Source organism: Neodiprion virginianus, chromosome 4 (assembly GCF_021901495.1).
Source record: "Neodiprion virginianus isolate iyNeoVirg1 chromosome 4, iyNeoVirg1.1, whole genome shotgun sequence".
Taxonomy (NCBI): domain Eukaryota; kingdom Metazoa; phylum Arthropoda; class Insecta; order Hymenoptera; family Diprionidae; genus Neodiprion; species Neodiprion virginianus.
In genome coordinates this window covers 22,855,185-22,875,415 of record NC_060880.1, presented here as the reverse complement: position 1 = coordinate 22,875,415, position 20,231 = coordinate 22,855,185, and the positions used below count along the sequence as shown (strand labels likewise).

Sequence of the window (20,231 nt, the reverse complement as noted above, 5' to 3'; positions counted from 1 at the left end):
TTTATTATACTATTTATTTTTTTTTTTTTTCGCAAAGTTTTCACTTTGCGGCAATGCGCAATAACTGCTTCAATTAACCGAAGAAGATTCTTCGGGGAGCGAGAAAAGATCACGTGCTTTCAAAGACTCAGAATTCTCTGTGCACGACTTCGTCACGAGGATTAAAATCGTGGTACGATTTTCGAAGCATTCTAGGTGGTTCTGAAAATGTGTCGAGCAATGATCGATAGGTTTGACTTGGCACGAAATCCTGAAAAAGACTGCGAGTATCGGGGAGAAAAGTTTCTCTCATTCCTCACGAGTATCCGACGTCTTGCGTCGAAGACGAGGTACAAATTCGCGCATGCAGCAAGGTCTTCGGATTTCCCCGCGACTATGACGCAGAGGTTTATGCCCGAGAGAGCGAGCGGACAAGGCTGAGAAAGTCGTCGAGAGCCGGCAGCGAGCAGGCGGGATGCTGAAGGAGGAACTGGTGCAGCATCTAAGCCCAACGTATCCCTAGACGGCTAGGGGTCAGCGCCGCTAAAACCGGGGATTTGGTGTATATGCAAACCCAAACGGCTTAGGCCGCAAGACTGAGGCTGAGGCTGAGGCTGCGGCTCCCTTCCTCAGGATTACTACGTCATCCTACAGAACTCTGGTCGCCGGAAGGATCAGCCATCTTCCTTCTGAGGATTATACCTATCCCCTCTATCCCTCATTCGAGTATATCCCAATGGTTCGCGTCTTGCGTCTCTACGGCGACATTTCAAGATCGAAAGGCTTACGAGGTGTACTTGTTGTGCTGTTTTCGATCTGTTATCCTCTCTTGCTCATACGGTCTACGTTCTATGGGTGCCGTGCGATTATTCGATTAGGTAATCTTTTTTCGATCAATCGACGGCTTTGATTCATATAACCATTGACAAGCGGAATTGTTACGAGGCAACTTCGATTAATCGATTTATCGCACATCCTGTAAATCTCGAAATCTGCCAGCACCGAATGGTTGAAATTCCAAATGACGAAATTCCGAATGTTATCAACTTTCAACTTGCCATGAAGTGCTCACCGCATATATTGTGAAGGTTGATAACGTTCGGAGTTTTGACCATTCGGTATGACGTCTGTCTTTACTTTGGCCAGTCGGAAATTTATCCCAAGACTTGTATCGATTTCTATGATTTCCAGTGATTTCGGTTACCTTGATCGATTCCTCGTTACTTCAAAAATAGTCAAGTCATTCAAGTTCCTTTGATTTACAATTTGATTTCCAATTGTTCCCAATTTTTGGCTTCTTTGAGACCATCGCACGCGTGATTAAATATGATATCAGTGAAATTGAGTCATGGATATGGAGTAAGTAATGTTATCAGTGATTGAATTAGTATTTTTCCAATCTTTTTTTCAACCAAACACTGTAATGAACTCGAAAATCAATGTGCGGCGTGTTCAAGTTGAATATGATAAAAGTCCGAAACCTTTCCGTAACGAATATTCACGTTCAGCCTTACGTTTTTCATTAAATTATTATTCGACCGATCGAATTGGTGGTTTATCAAGAATTTTTGAACATATGCAATACGTTTTTCCGGATACATGTATCACATCAGAAATTCCAAAAATCCTCGCAGGTCACCTGAACGTGTTGCAAATCATCTTGAAAGTGACTTCAAGTTTAAAATTCTTCTCTGAAATGAAAAACGAAGTTCTAACGATGGTGAAGAATTTCCTTGTTTCTTTTATTTTCCATTTAATTTGAAAACAATACCCAAAAGATGCGTAACAAGCCGATTTATTTCCGGTAAAACCGAAAGTTCAAAGTAAACCGAACATGACAATTTCTCACGGCCATCATTTGATTGTAAAATCCTGTAAGTTTCAAATTTATTCATCCAAGTGTTGAAACGAGAAAAAGCTACTTTCGCCGAAGGCGATGATAGGTAAAAAGGCGGTAACGCGGTTGTACAAAGTAGTTGGATACAATCGGTAGGCGGTGGTGCACTCGAGCCAAAACTGACAGAGCCTAAACCGCCTTTCGATGAGTTAGCGCTTAGAACAACTCGTTACCGAAAATCCAAAATAAGCTCCTTAGCCAAGAAATTTACGAGACATTCCCCCATAGTTTGGCAAAGTAATTTTAATCTTCCACACATAGCTCTTCCTCTAGGGTGTTCGCCGCGGTGGACGATGAGGGATGGAAAGCCGGAGGGCCGGAAGGAGGAAGAGAGAACGGCGGCTATACGCGGATCGCGGGAAGTAGCGATGCGCACCGAGGAGAGGCCGGTTCCTACATTTACCGGTTCATAAAGCCGCGTGTTTCCACACTCCTTACTTCCAGCATCCCTGTCTTATTCTCCGACTTGTATAAGGGCTCGCTCCCTAAGCGTCTTAGCCTAAGTTTTAACTCTTCCTCATACCTTACGAACCTTACCGCACATTATGCTTCCTATGCATTCACCTTTGTAAATTCCTCCACGTTGGAATACGCACGTGGGTGCTTTGTACGGTACAAATTTCCACGCCTTTCTACGCTTTTTTCGTACGACTCGCGCGACATGTTCGAGAATCAGCCTGCGCAGAGAGACATTTTTTAGCTTCGTTTGCTGTACTGTAATATTCTTGAAAGATTTCAACCTTAATCATATCAGATTATCAATTTTGTTCCAAAACTACTTTCAAGTCCAACGATATTCGAACCGTTGTCGTATCATTACACTTTATTACATTTTTTTCGGTAACTACGACAAATGAAATTCTTACAAGCGTTAATTATTTGACACTTGTACTGTTAAAAATCGTTCATTCCAAATTTGGCATTCGTTAGTTCAAGTCAATATGTTCAAATTGGTTAACCTAAGTATAAAAAGGTGAGATAACTTTCTGGATTCAAATGTATGAGCGATCGAAAACGGTAAAACGACTGAAACTGCAGTTTAACCAGTTCCAATACAGAACGATGTATTTTTTTAATCGTTAATAAAATCTTATGTACAAAAGATAGGTTTAACTTTTACAGGTTTTATCATCGAAAATGTATGCCTTCTTAACAAAGTTGGGCAAAGTGTTAACTTGACGGGTAAATTTTGAAGTCACCTATAAAATCAAGTTCAAGTCTTTTGTTAAAGTCATTCGAAGACGTTTTTCATCCTACCGAGGCTCATTAAAATCCAGCAAAATTCTTATGCCCTGATTTTCGACAGTTTCTGGCAATTTTCTACGTCATCTTTTCTCAAGACGCGATTACAAGAGAACGAAATCAAAGCTCGATCGATTTGAATGAAATCCTGGGTCGCATATTCCTTGAAAACCTGGGCAAATCGTACAATTGATATTTCTCGCGCGTCGTTCTTTTGCGGGGGTGGGAGTGGTGTAAGGGGGGTGGAGGGCGCATGAGGCTTGCGTGCAGTCCGAGCTTTCCGCCGGCGTGGCCGTATAAGTAGGCGAAAGCACAGATAGGATAATGAGATAACCTTTCTAGCTTACAAGATCACCAGCCACGCGACGAAACCTTCCAAATCCCAGCGTTAGCCGGGCAGCCGCGGAGTCTTCGCACCAGATCACGCCATCCTTCGGATTGTCTGGTATATTTACGTAAAACACTGCAAGATACACACCGGAGGGGCTGTCACAATCTATCGATTCAGAATCACGCGGCATAAGGCCGCCGGGACTCGAAGACTGGTGCAAAATCCTGTCAGCAAAACTTAATATAAGTCTCTTAGCGATTCCCTCCTCCTTCTTATTTCTCCGCTTTCCTAAATTCTCTGCAATAAAGCTCACGTGTCGCTGATTTACAGAAAATATCGTCGTTGCATATACGGTCGAAATCAATCCTCATTGTTCAAATATTTGTTCCTGTCTTGTTATCTTGTTTTTATCCGAGAGGATATTCGCTCGAGAGTTACAAGGAAGTCGGAAAATTAACGTCTGAGAAACTTTGATGGCTGAAATATTCTTTGAAATAAATAACTGAGATAACGGTAATCATGTGAAATTAATGTGAATCAATTAAAATCACACGAACACGTTGGAAATGATGACAATCGGTGCAGGCCTTCGTTTCGATGACGTTCCGTTGATTTCTATCTCATCATGTGCATCTTTCGTTGATTTCCACCGATTGCTAATGATTTTTTACCATCCCAGGTTATTTCCAAACTGACATGTTTTATATATGATCCGGAAATCACTGCAGATCGTCCAGAACGCCAGAAAATCATAGGAAATCAGGGGTGGAATGAAAATCAACGAATATCACTCGTCGTCACTCGAAATCAATGTCAACGAATTGGAATCGCTTATTCGATTTCCAAGTGAACGGCCTTAATTCAGTTTCATTTCGTAAACTAACCTCGGTCCTTCAAAGTATCTTCTAAATCTTTGTTTCAATATTTCGTCAGGTTAACGCTGCCGACTTCAATCTCGTCCATTACACGGAAAGTTACTCGCCTGTAGTCCGTTCAGTGTAAATATCGTAATTCCAGAAGGCGAGATATCTAAGGCTTGCTAATGAGAGGAAAGCAGCGCCAACAGCAGCACGTCGCTGGACCCGGGCGTATAACGCGTATAGCGGACACGGGGGAACGGAAGGGAACGGAAAGGAAGGCGGAGGGTGGAGATAAAGAGTTCGAAAGAGTTGAAACCTTATCTTCGGTACATAAAGGCCAGCTACATCCGCCGGATCAGCCTCAGATACTAAACACCCACACTTTCCTACTCGCTTAATCGAGATCTGCTCCGTCAAAGTGGGCGGCGAACGTTCGCGTTGCGGTTGCGTTTCGAGATTCCGAAATATATTATTTTTTTTACTCTTTGTTTTTATTTCCCCCACACTCGATAAAATTGTCGGGAATTGTGGAGGAGCCTCGATAATTAGGCTAGGCTTATTTCTCTGCCGCCGGCGCATTTAGGATTTTTTATCTTCTTGAACTGCGATGTACTCAGGATTTCTAAATGCGTAAAGGGCAGCGCTTTCTATGTGAAGGGATTTGATCTGTTTTGCGACTCCTACGATCTACAATCTTGAAAATGTTATAATATTGTACGAAATTACGATACTATAGGTTCTGTTGTAATTTCGCACGTGCAGGTAAAGTAATTTAAATTCCGATAAATGTGGGGAAAATGTGCGAAAAATTTTTACCCATCAAGTATATGAAGATTTTGACAATAGCTTTGGCGTGAGTAACTTTGGTGGTTTTGTTATGACAAACGTTTTGTTAAACTACTTTTTGAATCCTTGCAAAATCCTGAAACATTCTTTAATCCGTTATGTTTTCGTACGCCACATTTCAGATTTTAAATTATTCAGTGATAAAAATGAAAATTCAGTTCTCGAAAACCCGTAGGAGAATCAAAAAATGTTAAATTTTGATTGCCATGAATTTTATCTCATCTGCCTTTGAATCAACTTGTCCGCGGAAACAATTGCTAAAAAAAAATAAAAAATGTACAATTTTCACAGTAACTCGAACCAAAAATGACGTTATTTAGTAAAAATTATTCACGACCTAGTCCGAAGGTCAATTTTTTGATCCACTTGCTATGATTTTGAAGAAGATGCAGAAGAATAATTTCCACGATTGAGAAATTTACGAAACAATCGTTAATCGATCTTTGCCAGCAATTCGCGTGGCCCGGAAGTTCCCGAAGGCGCAAAATGGCAGCCACACATACATCGGGGGAACTTGGAAGTATCAGTGGCCACGACGTATTCACGATAATTCACGACGCGAAGAGTGATACACAACCTTAAGAGAGACACGCTAGGCAAAGTAGGCTTGGATTACGGGATTACTAAGAAGAAGAAACCTTACGGCTAAAATCCCTCGCGCCTACTTGTCTTATATTCAACTTGTCCTTCGGTCGTTTTACATCGATGCCTCACACGAACGCACGGCGGCCAACAAGAGTCCAAATCTGGATCTTGAGAGACGCGTGGCGAAAGTAAAAAGCTGCAGGTAACTTTCGAGTTGGAGGCGAAAAGCCATTCGCTTGGAAATCAAACGAATCGTCTCTATTCGTTGGCGTTGATTTCGAGTTATTCCTATCGATATTTTTTGTTCTTTATCACGTGGTTTTCATTGATTCCAAATTTTCCCCTTGATCTTCAATGATTATCGAGAATTTTGGACGATTTTCAGTGATCTATAGGTTGGATAGAATCACTGGTAATCTATGCAAATCGCTTGGCGAATTAGAAATCAACGAAAGCACGTGATAAGAATTTACATTCGCGGTCTATCGGAAGGCTTGCAACGATTTTTTCACCGCTATCACGTGATTTCAAGCGATCTTATATAGTTATCTCGATTGATTACTCGTTGTGTCAAAGAATATTCCAGTCACGCAAGTTCCTTTGACTTACAACCCGATTCCCAACTGTTCGATTTATAACTTGGTACCTTGAGTAAATGGTCCCTCATTTTTGCGCGTAGGTACAGATTGCAAGAAATTTTAAGAAGGAATAAAATATGAATTGAGGATGAGATAAGAGGGCCGGCTTTTGACGCCCCGAAAAATATGTCCCAACTTTTTATCAGGCCGTATGCATCTAGTTGGCCGCAGGTTTCCGGGTTGTTTGCTAATTGTGCAAGAATTCACACCCGCCCGATTAGCTCCGCGAGAAAGAGGGTGGGTGAGGGGAAGCGAAAGCGCTGCTTTTCGCACGCTGCAGAGTCTTCAAGAAATATTCCTATATCGCACAAGCGGAGAATTTTTCAGAAGGTTCGACGCGCGGAGGAAAGTAATCAACCCGAGGAGAGAAAGGAGCGGGAAAAGAGAGGGAGAAAAGCGCGTCAAAAAATTCGTTGCTATCTTGTTTGGCAGGGGTTGTCTTTTGACAACAGGGGAGTTTATCTTCGGACGACGACTGTCAAAGAAGCGCTCGGGACGCTTCCGTCGTACGGAAAATTCGGCGAGAGATACGAAAGAGAAAGAGAGAGAGAGAGAGAGAGAGAGAGAGAGAGAGACGACGCCGCGAGATGTGAAAGAGCGATACGGCCGCCTGGACCAGAAATGAGAAATGTCTTTGCAGTTATGGTTAAAGATTAAATTGCCCCGGTGGGCGAACTGTCGTCGTCTCTCTTTCCCTCTCTATCTCTCTCTCTCTCTCTCTCTCCTGCTCTCTTCTTCCTCGACGTATCCGTTGCGCGATCAGGGGTGTGAATTCCCGTCCAAGAAGTCAAATTCGCTATCGGTGCCAACTTTTTCATCCGGTTCAGCACGATAATAAAGCGACTCGCTGTTGAGAAAAACAGAGGCTGCGCCTTGCGTTCCGCGTGACTTATCGCTGTAACGAAAAAAAAGAAAAAAAAAAAGGAGCGAAAAAAAAACAGCAAAAAGGAGAGAACAACATGAAGTAAAAAAAAGCATTAATTATGAAATCCCAACCAACCACTTCTGGACCTTCGAGAGCCTGACTTCGTCGTCGTCGTCGAAATGTCAAGATTCGCTGCTGCGTAGTACCGAACAAAAGAAAAGAAGTCTCCATTTCTTTTACAATTATACCCGTAATAATTAGTCCGAATGCTAACACAGCTCAAGACAGTTGATTAATATCTCTGTTGGCGTCGAAAATGCGAAAATTAAAAAAATTAAACAATATTATAATCGCAAAGTTAACTAACACCCGCTGTGTTTGTTTTGACAAAGAATACTTTATTCTGATATTATGTAACTAATTTCCTGAAACTACTACGAAAGACAAGTTAACCCCTTGAATACTTCGTTTTATGCTTTTTTTTTTATTCATCTTTACCATGTTTTCGAACATGCGCTTTGTTTTAATGACGAAATTAGATTTGAACAGGCATATCTGTGCATAAAAACACCCGAGTGTAATAAATCAGAGTGTCAAGAAACGCACATCATCAGATTAAACGTAATCTTGACTAACCTAAATAACGGTTATCGGAATGCAAATTTAGCAGCTTATTTATAACACCAAGTGGTACATATTATTGTGAAAATTATCTTGGATTTCTTGACACATTAGAAATTCTCAGCAACGATTTTTTTTCAGTTTAGGAAAGTATTATTTTGCACCATGAAAAATAATTGCTGAACATTACGATCAAAGTCAGAGATCGCACAAACAATTAGACGAATCTGACCGCGTTTTGCAGTTTCGGTCTTCGAATGCTGGAAGCATCATTTTGAATGATGACAGATTCAAAAATTTTACAAGTAAACATGGGACAGGATAACTCTGCAGTGTGATTATAATCTTCGATACTACATTATTAGTTAATTGGGAAATTCAAACTGTTTGTTTGGTTGATTGTATTTTTTTTTTCTGTCAAACAAAGCCGTTTAAAATCAAATTATTGTTTCGCCAACATCAAATTTTACCCCAATCAAAAAAAGAATAGTAAAATATGCTAGATTGTCCGTTTACAGCTACAAATTATATTTTCATTTATTGTCCAGATCTGAATTTTTCGATTGTCGTAAGAAATGAAAATAGTCACGATTGGAAATTATTTTCGGTGTTCAGGTTCGAATCAGCGCAATATAATTTCCAACCGTGACTGGAACTAATTGCAAGATATTTGGTACCAGCCAACTACAACGGCGGTTAAAATCATAGACCAAGATTATAGAGTAACGTTAAGGGAGTGACGCAGAAATCTGCCCCAGGTAGCGCCGAACTTGACCAGCTGATCCCGGCACAAAGGCGCCCCCAAGAGTGGCAGCCCCCTTAATGAAAACTATACATCCCTGGATTAAGTTAGCCACCGGTCAGTCTATGTGAGTCTTACATGCAGTACATAGACCGGCATATTGGATGGAGTTAAGGCATTAATAACTAATATCATGGCTCCTCCTCTGATCTACCCTGCATCGTCCTTTGTTGGCCATCTTAGTTAAGTCTTAGTATAGTTTCAACGCTCGCTGGACTCGCCACGCTCTAAGGAGATTAACCGATGACCCGTCTTTGACACGCGCCCAAAGATCCGCCACCGCAACTTTACGAACGGTTACCATATCGATCCAATCACATCGAGAAAACCACCCATATCCCAGAGTCGACATCTCGTTTGAATCAAGCAATAGCATCCGTTTTCTATGTTGCCCTCAATTGCTGCACTCATGTGGTTCAGGATAAATAATGCAATTATATTAAGTTATTCAACCAGCCTCAAGGTGTCCGGCTTTGTGTTTTCGGTGATTTTAACGCATGTGAACATTGGAAGAAGAAGAAGAAGAAGTTTGTAGGTGCAATGCGAAGAGATGGGATCAGTTCCTTTCAGATGACCCCGATGATCGTTCTGGTCTTCCAATGTCGTAAATCGTCTTCCGTAAATTCCGTTCTTACGATCTACGGTGGATTTTCCATTGAGCCTAACTTGAAAGATTCCGAGGCTTTGGACACCGCAGCGACATGTCGAAGAGGGATGAGAGAATTGCAATTTATTTGCAGTCTGGTTACGTATATTGTACGAGGTGCGCGCATCGGCGTACCTTTAAGACGCTTTTGACGTAAGTGGCTCGAAATGCTCTTTACGGAGGGTTGGTATTCCCTCAGTTTGGGAGAGGTCTGGGATTAAATACTGGAGAGGGATAGAGAGAGCCAAGACTTAAGCTGGAGTTAAACAAGGATCGCCACCATTGTGCTCCCCGGGTGGCGCCTATTGTCTCTTCCTCCGGATGCGGATAGATGAGTAGATCTGCATATGCTTAGCAAGGGGTTAGATTTCCCCGCACCTCGCTCCTTCACCCGTCACCCGGTGTGTCGTTCGGCTCAGAAATATGTTCTCCTTCGACGAAGGGTGATTCGAGTGGCCCCCTCACTTCTCAATAAATTCGCCAGTCGCCTTTTTCGACCGTCACCGTTTCTTACCAATTCTTACAATAAATCACTTCGCGTCAATTCCAAACGGCGTCATGTCATTTATCGGCTGATTTTTCACTTTGGAAGACAGTCAAATTGATTGGAAGCAAGGAATCGAATCAGTTCGTTTCACGTGTTTATTGTTTACCGATTGTCTTTGACTTGACCATCATTGGCTATGAGCTCTATGGTTCGTTGGAAAAAGCGAGTGATTTCTCGGACTGTACAAAACACTCGCAAAATAACAGATCCGTTTTTCGTTTTATGTTTTCAGGCAAAAGTCTTCCGGTACACTGCGTCGTAGAAGCCATTCATAGCATCGTCGAGAGTCGCGTCAGCAGTGGAAGAGAAAATTGGCGACGCCCTCAGGTGGAGACAGACTCTTACGTAATCATTCCAGCGGCAACAGCTTTTCAGGTAAAGAGAATATCATTTTTGCCCATCTTTTCTTCAGTACCGAGTCAATGTGACGTCTGTGACGTTAAGGACACTGTAAAATGATACCGTTTCTTGGTTATCAATTTCCTGTTATTGCGTTTTTTAATTTGATTCGAATATTGCAACATTGTCACGTGCTTTTTGTGAGACTGCATTTTTGCAAGTGTGTAGAAAGAAATCTTACTTCAGATAGATGCTTTTATTCTTCTACCATAATATTTTAATCAAAGAAATGAAGAAAATCGATTTTTGAAAAATCCTGACCAGGTATAACCCCTCGAAGAATCTTTGAAGGAACTCGAAAGACCGTTTAGACTGATGCGCAGGTTTCGATTTTAATGCGCAGGATCTGGTTGGCGTGGCATTGGTGAGATTGGGTTATCCTGCTGATCTGACGCCCAGTGCCCGCGGGAGCATCGTGATAAGGAACTGGAAGCCACTGCCCCTGGAAAAGGTGGCCGACGGACCGCTGCTGACTGTCGGCGACATCCTCGCCGAATTGACGACCGTCGCCACCCTCAGGATACAAGTCTATCGCTCCAGGCCGCCGCCCCCAAGCCCAGCGGCGGAAGTCAGGAGCAAGCTCTTGAGGCTTTTACTGCTTCACAGTCACGCGCTTCTCATATCCGCCGGCTGCCCCCTGGACGAGGTGAGAAATTTCGAAGAATCGTGATTGGGACGGTTATATTTATCGTTACAGCAACGTAGATGAAAAGCTGAGTTTTACGTGGAGGGTCATCGACGCCAAAATCGAAACAACGATTGCAGTTCGTTAGCATTGATTTCTAATGATTATTAGTGATTTTTATCTCCTCGCGTGATCTTCTTTCATTTCCAGTGTACAAAGTGATTTCCATTGCCTTTCGATGTTACCTTTGATTTCCAATAATTTCCAAGAGTTTTGGGCTATTCAAGCGATTTCCGGATCGAATAGAATCGGGGGATATCATAAAAAAAATCATTGGAAATCAACGACAACACGTGATAAGATAGAATTCAATAGAATTTTTACGAGTTAAAACCATTTGGTCTCTTTATAAAGATTTGCAATGATTTTCATGATTGCAACGCTTTTTACGAGATTTCATCAACGCTGTCGTGTGATTTTACGTGACTTGCAAGGATTTCAGCTTTCTCAAATGACTTCTCGTTATTTTGAAGAATATTTCAGTCATTTAAGTTCGTTTGATTTTGCAATTTCATCACTAATTACTGATTTTGTGACTTCCTTTAGTGAATAGGATCTCCGTGTTTCGAGGTCTGTACACTGAGAAGAAAATAATTCATTGCTTTGCAATCATTTGTTTCAATGCAGCGACTTATTTTTAACAAAATTTTAATTCAACGAAAAAAATGCTTACTCGTAACCATCAAAAGGCGAATTCCATCGTTCGATACAGAGAATTCCAATTGATCTAATAAATGAATTCATGATGGGCCGTCAATGAAATATTTAGTCAATTTTATGCGGTAGTATATATACGCTAAAATCAAAGGATATTCATCCGGATTCGGTAAATGTTTATTGCTTCAAGTAGATTCGATTCCATTCCACTAAATTAATCGTTTGTTTTTAGGTTTGTGTGATGAATTTTTTATCCCACGATATTATGCCCGGAACGAATTAATGAATATCGATGTTTTCGGTCTTAATCGACACGATTTTGGATCACGATCGCTTCGACATTTCCCGAGTAAAATTGAAGCAATTATGTATGTTTTATGCAACAACGTTTTCGCTGCAAGCTCGGAACGCATCCGAGCCGAGTAAAGCACCTAAGCTGTCCCATCAAAGTCGGGCGGATTAAACGCTTGTTTTTTCTCGAACTGGATGCGTACGGACGATTTGTAAACCGGGTGAAATTAATTGAAACAGTAGCAGCTCGTTAAGAGGACGAGAAGAAGGAGGACCGCGGGCCCGCAGAAGATTAAAGTTTAGCACGGTTGTAAGGCGGGCGGCTTAATACACTTAAAAATGTATAAAATGTAAATCTAGATACCGGAGTGCGTCGTCGCGGCTCGCGAGCTCTCCGGGCGTGCCTAATCTCATTAAGAAGTCCTCCTTGGTATCCCGGACCGCCTTTCTGCCCTGCATGGAGGCCACCGAGTTAATCTTTCGAGACGTTGAGTCGCGGTTTGCCAGTCCTTTCTTTAAATAAATACCCGAGTCGAAACCCGTGCTCCCGTTATTTATTTATGTTGATGATGTTGCTTCGCCGAGAATCGATGCCTTTCAGTAATTTTATCCTGAGATAGGAGAGGATCGTAAGTTGAGTATATTTCAAGTTATTATACTCTTCAAACCACAAAGATTCATTTATTCATTGTACTGAAATTTTGAGAAGAAGCTTAGATGTCGATGCTTCGTTTCAAATTGTTTTACAATTGTTGAATCTACAGTAGATTCGTTGGATTTCACTGTACGATAGTGAAGCATTTTCGTTCGGCAGATTGTTTGCTAAAAATTCGACGAAATCCAAGTTTTTTATTTTGCCGATCACAATCAATATCGCAATGCAATGTCGTAAAATTAAATATTCAATCTGCTAGATTTTCAAACGTTTTGAAACGAAGAATCGATATTTATTTCTATCGTTCTTAATTCCAGTGTGCAATCTCTTGTTTTCGGAGTAAAAAAAATATCTTCGAATAGCCTAGGAATATAATCGTTCTTTAATCATAATTTGATAAATTGAAATATCTCTTCAACGCTCGGTTTTGGGCCCTTGGGGGTGTTTGTGGAATGGCACACGCTTGGAAAATACCCAAAGAGTCCGAGTTACGGGGATATGAGGTAAACGGCGAAAACTATAAACCGTCGGGAGATCCGATAGCCAGAATTATAGGCCGTCGTCGAGCCTCGGTGTGATAGGATTACCCTCTGCTTAGCCGAACTCGCAGTCTTCATCAAACGTCCCTTCGACATGGGAGGAGGGTTACGCCGGGCATTATCTAAGTGCACCTCTTTGAAGACTGTCTAGTAGAAAGGCCCCCGACTCCCTGCGCTCCCTAATGCCGCTTACCGCAGTCTATGATTACCAATTTTCCCCTCACAAATTCGCTCTGCTTAAATTTCATCGGTAAACTCGACGTCGTCTGGAAGACCACCGACGATGGGGGGGATTCGGCTTTACGGAGATGGCGGAGATCCGAAATACGTTAGAGCTGCAACTGATGAAATTTATACAGGTCCAAAAATGAGCCGATGTAACACTCGAAGTTGGAAATTAAATTAATTATTTCGATTCATTATTCTCAATTTTATTTGGTTTTCAGTGTCAACACGGATTAGGAACGATTTCTGAACGTTCTTGGTGATTTATAGTGATTTTCGTATTGGATGGAATTATAAAAAATCACCTAGAGTGCTGGGAAATCATTGAAAATCATTGTAAATATCTTCGTCAACTGGAAATCAACGAAAGCAAACGTTAAGACGGAAATCAATTCAATTTTAAGAAATTGAAACCATTTCCCACAAGACTGATTACTCCTTATGTTAACAAATTTTTAAGTCGTTTAACTTCCGTTGATTTTCACTTACGTTAACTTTACAAATTTCTTGAGTAAATAACCCTTCAAAATGATTCATTGTTTTAACCGTGTTAAAGTTAGAGAATTTTGCTTTTATATAATATTAACACAATTTATTAATTCCCTTTTTCTCGTCTTACTTTAAAAATGCTTGCAAGCTGATTGACTTATACAAGCGTCACTGAAACCCATCATAAAACAAACCAAGTACTTATATCTAAAAGTCTATTTTTCAAAACAATTTTATTCGGTTTGATATCATATGCAACAAAAAATTTTCATCAAACGTTAATCTACAGAAAATAATTTCTAGTCCTGTGTATAATATAGTATTTATTCATGCATGAGAATTAAAGGAATGAGAAGGAGAACGTTTGGGCGATTTTTGCAAGTTACGATGGTGGATGGCTTCAGCGATTATAATTGGCGAAAAAATGAGATATGATCCTTATAATAGTTCGTTTCGGTAGCAAACCGACCCGGACGTTAAGTGATTAAATAACATTTCGTGAGATGATAAAGAGGCGAGCCTCATGAAAGCGGGCTGCGTCTGTACGATTGACGGACGGAAACTGTGAGTTAAAAAACCGCAGCGAGGACCGTTTGATAAACGGAAAGATTTAATCTTGCGGCGAGTTGTTGCTTACAAAGTGTGAGGTATTTTCAGCGTAAATTCATTTGCGTACAACAGCCGCATGACAAATTCGGCACACAACACGAGTCTTTTTTTTTTTTCGAAGATGGCCAGAATGATTTAGTCTAGAGAAATCCAGCATGTGTTGCTATTCCCTTTGATTATTGGTCTCTCTTGTTACGTTATTTTTTATTTTTATTTTTTTGCCAATAAATTGCGCTGACTTGTTGTTGTCGCGTCACTGAATTGACGTTATGGCCTTATTTTATCTAAATAATGCACATGTAGTAAAAGCGTTTGACAATTACGAGTCATACCAACAAATTATTTCTATGAAAATTTTCTTGTCAATCCAACGATATAATCCATTCCATTGGAAATTCTTCTAGAATGTGTATATACGAAAAATAAAATTTTTCCCAGCGAAGGACTTCTCATTTTAATTAGCAAGAGCTTCTGGGGTTAACAAATACGTTACGTGTCGTGTAGATTGTAGGTAGCTGGGTGTGTTTAACGGTTCTGTCATCTTAAGAGATAAGGGATCATGCAGCCTTCATTCGTCGACCTTCAACGGTTGATATCTCCGCTAACCCCGCTCGTTAATTTGTTAATTTTTTAATATGCCCCGAAGGCAGCGGCTGACAGACGCCCTGAAAATGTTTAAACTGGATTTTAAACGGGAGTGATTTACGGTCCTGTATTTTGGATCAGCTGATTCTTGCGTCACAATTTCTGCGGAATAAATGGGTATAAACTAGGCTTAACGAGTGTCTCAGATAAGCTGGTTGGTAGGTCTAATAACCGCGTGTCGTCGTCTTCGCATCGTGTTTGTGGAACGATTTCTCAAATCTGGTAGCTGTCAGTGTGGTGAGTGATTAAGTACGGGGTTGTAAAATCACGCGTGAAGAATGCTACCAACCTGCGGAGGATTACCTCGTTAAGTGCGTCTTGAGTGATCCTATGCTCTTATATTTATCTTATAAATCAAACAGATAACGCGTGTAAATTCTTCTTCGGGCTTGAAACATTTTTTTTTTCATATTTTTAATTTTGCCTTTTTTTTTCTTCGTCTTCTCTCTCGTACTCGACAATTCGACTCTTCATAATCTTACAGCGACGAACGGCCGACTGAACTAGATATAAACGTCGTCACGTGGTCACGACGACGAAATTCAACGATTTTTACATCAAAGCAACACAATGACAAAGGGCTCCCGAATTTATATTAAAAATTGACTAGCCGTTCCCTTAAAATTCATACTTACATGAGAAATTTAAATTTATTCAAATCAAGCTCTTCACTGAGAAAAATTTAATTTGTCACAGTTACTAAGGGAGGTTACAGATGCAGTGACATCTGTACAATCGTGTCAAATATCTTTGAAAGTATTTGTAATAAATTTATTTGTACTATTTAGTGTGATTATAGCTACTTAATAATAATTGTTTTGACAAATGAAACATTTCATCTGTTTGTTCAGTTGACAGCATTTTTTCAGTAAATTATGGCCTTAGCATCAATTTATTGTTCCTCAAAGGTCAAATTATTACAACAGTTATAAGAAAATATAGTATGAGTAACCATAATTAAAAATAATATTGACACATACCAGATTTTATATTGATAGCTACAAAACTCATTTTCATTTGGTACCCAAAGTTGTATTTTTTTGGTTATGCTGTGAAAAATGAAAATAGTTAAGGAAGATATAGAAGCCATAACTGAAAGAGTTTTTGGGGGAATTTGGGGGAAGTAGAATGCTCGCATAATAAAAGGGTAAAAATATTGACTTTGCCAAAATGCGCAAAGGTCAAAGTATGGAAAGTCAAAAGATATAAAATCGTTAGAATGAACAAGAATATACTAAAATTCTGACGATTCCATGTTCTGGCTTTCGGTTCTTACCTTTTGTTCGTTTTGACTCTTGCATACTTCGACTTCCTGCATTTTAAAATTCTGTAAACTACATTCATGTGTCTTTAAAAATTTGCCAATTTGGCCAGTTCTATTCTCTGCTCTTTCCACATTCTTAACCCCCACCCTGATACCAAACTCCCCCCGTCCCCCTTCAAAAAACAAAAATCTACCCTAAATTACTTGCTTACAGATGACGCTCTCATCCCTTTGCGGAGGCGGCAACGATCTTTCCGAAGAAACGAGGCGGAGCTTCGAGTCTTGGCTTCAACAGCAGCAGCTTGGCCTCGGTTTGAACCCCATGATGCCGTCGGGTAACCACCACCCCCAGAGTCCGCAACCGGAAGTCGGACCACTGGGCCCCGGGGGCCCGATCGGTCCGCCGCATCCCGCGATGATGCCGTTTTCCCACAAAACGCGAATGCGAACGAGCTTTGACCCCGAGCTTGAATTGCCTCGGCTTCAGCGTTGGTTCGGCGAGAATCAGCACCCCTCTCGCCAGCAGATCCAGCACTACGTCTCTGAGCTTAATTCTCTCGAGTCGAGGAGAGGCCGGAAACTCCTCGACGTCAACAACGTCGTCTACTGGTTCAAGAACGCCAGGGCTGCTCAGAAACGGGCCGAAACCAGGAGCGTCAACGGTTACAGTCCACCGGGACTCAGTCCTAGGGGTGCAAGCATGGTCAGCGAGGACTGCAGCGACGAGGAGGACGACTCCAGACATCAGGTAATTCACTAGGCGACGAACACACTGAGGGAAAGGATGCTTCGAACAAATTTTATACGCCTCTTTCCTTCTCATCTATACTTCATAGTTATAGACGGCTTTGCCGAGAAGGAAAAAGTTCCGAGCAAACGTTTTGATTTTTTGTTTTCGAACGTAACGATCTGTTGCTCGTTAACAAGCAGAAGCCCTTGGACATAAAAAATCTGAGCCTTCGAATCGTTTTGCCACTTTTGCTCAATTCGACTTGTTCTTTTTTTTTTTTTTTTTTTCTTGAGAGTCTTCTCGCTGCGAAATCACGTGTGGTTGTAAACTTTTCAATTGGAATTGTGATAAACTTTTCAGTCAGTTTCTTCACCAAATCCCCTCCCTCAGTGTGCTTAGCTGTTTTGTACGACAATGCCTCGACGTTTAGTAACCCGCTACGAAGAGTCCTTCGCCTTTGGCTGTTCCAGTCGACTTCTCCGTCGCCTTGCCCGCCACCCAGCCCTCCGGTCGGCCCTTTGTCCTTGACGACGCGCCCGGAAGACCAGCAGCCGCCATCTTCGACGCCGTCCTCGGTGAAGCAGGAGGACGCTAGGGCCTCCTCCGGGTCCGAAGACGAGGAGCCTCACCCGACGGGCCCCATCCCCTCCGGCTTCCCCCTTGTCCCCAGCCCCATGTTCGGGCACAGCATAATGTACATGCACTACCTTCCTCCTCGGGGTCCCACCGGGTGCCCCGCAAGCCTCCTCGACGAGAGGAGGAAACGAAACAGGACTTTCATCGATCCCGTCACCGAGGTCCCAAGACTGGAGGGGTGGTTCACCCTCAACACTCACCCCAGCCACGCGGTAAACAGATTTCTCGATGAAAAAGAGTCGATGGCGGATTGATTGGCATCGAATTTTTAAGATCTGATCGATTCTCTGCCTCGTCTACTTCACATCGTCGTCATCTTCTTCGGGTTTATGATTCAGCCGATATCCTCTAGGTTTTTAATTGAGGGGAGGCGATGACAGCTTTCGTATTAAAGAAAATATCTAGTTGGTATACAAGTGCTTCGATAATTTTCAATTTTCTGGTCTCTATTATTTACTTGTTCAACAATTTCATTTAGAAATAACTTTGAAATGCATTTCCAAAGAAGGAAAAATACAATTTTTATCTTTGAGTTATTTTTTAAATATCTAGAATCAAGCGGGCAATAAATTAAATTTTATCCGATAGACACTAAATAAATTAATTTACGTTACTACGGATTGTGATGGCCGCCCGAAGCATCAGGGCAAAGTTTACCCAACTTTATTCTCCGTTTCGAAATTCCGAGTTTCTCAATACGTGCGAAAAAACAATCAGCAATAGAAAATGCAATAATAGAAATAATGTATTTATAACAAATAACAAATCCCAATTAACGAGCAAAAGATAAAAATATTTCTTCAATCTCCGAAGTCGGAATATAATTTTATAGATTTAATTTCGTCCGTTTTTTCAGCCTCTTTATTGTAATAATTTTCTTCGGTTATTTCTCTTTTTCGTCGACTACTTATTTTTCTCATTTCGTTTGCGACAACTTCTAGACGAACACACGTGTATCCGAAGGCCCCTTGTCTTCCTACTACCCGCGCTGCATTACTGCGAGAAGTGTGGCCTCAACAATATCAATAAAATATACTTATACAATTGGTTTTTTTTGACGATAGATTTTACCCAAAAAACGCACGGTGTAGACAGAAGATCGTTGTAATTTTTCCAAATTTTTCATATAATTACGGAATAAAGTACGGATTAATTTTTTTAAACACACATTCCCGGTAAATTTGTTTAGACTTGTATTTCTCTCGATACATTTTCCCCTGAAAAACTTTGTCGATCACGCGTTTTGCCTACTTTCATAGAATTTTCGAGCTATTAATTTTTCAGCGCCGCGATTCAATAACGGCTTTCGAAATTTTCAGCTGATACTAAAATACACGGAAGAATTGAACCGGATGCCGTACCGCCAGAAGTTTCCCCGTCTGGAGCCGAAGAATGTACAATTTTGGTTCAAGAATCGCCGAGCCAAGTGTAAACGGTTGAAAATGGCTCTGTTCGAGGGTGAATCCCCGCAACCGCATCCATACCACGCCGATTAGTTAATTGGATCATTTTAATCGTGTACTGTATATTACGATATTATATATAATATGAAAAAACAAGAAGAAAAACAATATCAAAAAAAAAAAGAAAAAAAAAACAACACACTTTGTTGATTCATTTGTTATTTCGTAAATGTTGATTAATCGATACGGAAAGAAGAAACTGAAAATTTCCCAAAAACCGTACCTTCGTTGTAATTAAAAAGAGAACGAAAAAAAAAACTTAAAATAAATAAACGTTCAATTAATATAATTATAATTATTATTATTACGTAACGCAAATGCGATGAAAAGAATAATAGAAAATAAACTGTATACCAATCACGGATGCGTTCGTCCAAAGTTTTACCTCATTCCACCCTGAAATATTTGTAATGCGTTGTATGCAATTAGTGGTAAACATTCGCCGTGACGTTAAACGGGAATATCAGGATCTTCGGAACTTTGTGATACGAATATCGGGAAGATCATTCGTAAGTAGTTGAATGGAAGAAGAAGGTGGCGGCTCGTTCTCTTGATCAACACCCCAAGTCTAATGGCGTGGAAACTATCGGCGTGCGGGTGTTTCGCTTGTCCTCCGATATCTCCTACATTCGGCTAAGATAACACCTCCGGACGCTGTCACCACGTGTAGAACCTAACTCAAGCTGCACAATAGGGAATTGAATTGCGTATCGTCTAGGCAGAACTTGGCTCCAAACTGTTAACCGAAAGCGCTATGAAATCGAAAATTACCGCACGCGCGTTGTTCGAAAAAATTTCTCAGTTTGCGCGGAGGCGGCGTTTGAATCCCAATTGAGGCAAGAAAAAAAATAAAATAAAAATTGAGTGAAAAAAAAATTAATTGTAGACAATTTTACCTGTGGTTTGGTTTAAATTCGTCGGGATGAGGGGACATTTGTCGGGGTGAAATGTTTGTTTATTTGTATTTTTGGATTTAGGGACGGGAGACGAAAGGATCAGTGTTTCCTTCGCTATTCATTTGTCAGGATTCGGTTCGTACGTGGAATTCGCGTTGCGTGGTGGAAATTAGGGATTGTTGCTAATCG

General features: G+C 41.0%; 1 protein-coding gene across 3 annotated transcripts in view; it reads left to right on the top strand.

Annotated features, from left to right (window-relative positions):
* Nucleotides 1–19,356, top strand: part of LOC124302586 (homeobox protein dve-1) — a 78,723-nt gene extending 59,367 nt beyond the window's left edge. For all 3 annotated transcript variants that reach the window (XM_046758893.1, XM_046758895.1, XM_046758894.1), the window contains 5 exons: nt 10,092–10,234; nt 10,602–10,904; nt 16,532–17,065; nt 17,518–17,895; nt 19,003–19,356. In XM_046758893.1, the coding sequence (XP_046614849.1) occupies nt 10,092–10,234; nt 10,602–10,904; nt 16,532–17,065; nt 17,518–17,895; nt 19,003–19,179 (1,535 nt within the window). In that variant the 3' untranslated portion in view covers nt 19,180–19,356. The remainder of the gene's footprint in view (nt 1–10,091; nt 10,235–10,601; nt 10,905–16,531; nt 17,066–17,517; nt 17,896–19,002) is intronic.
* Nucleotides 19,357–20,231: the final 875 nt, after the last annotated feature.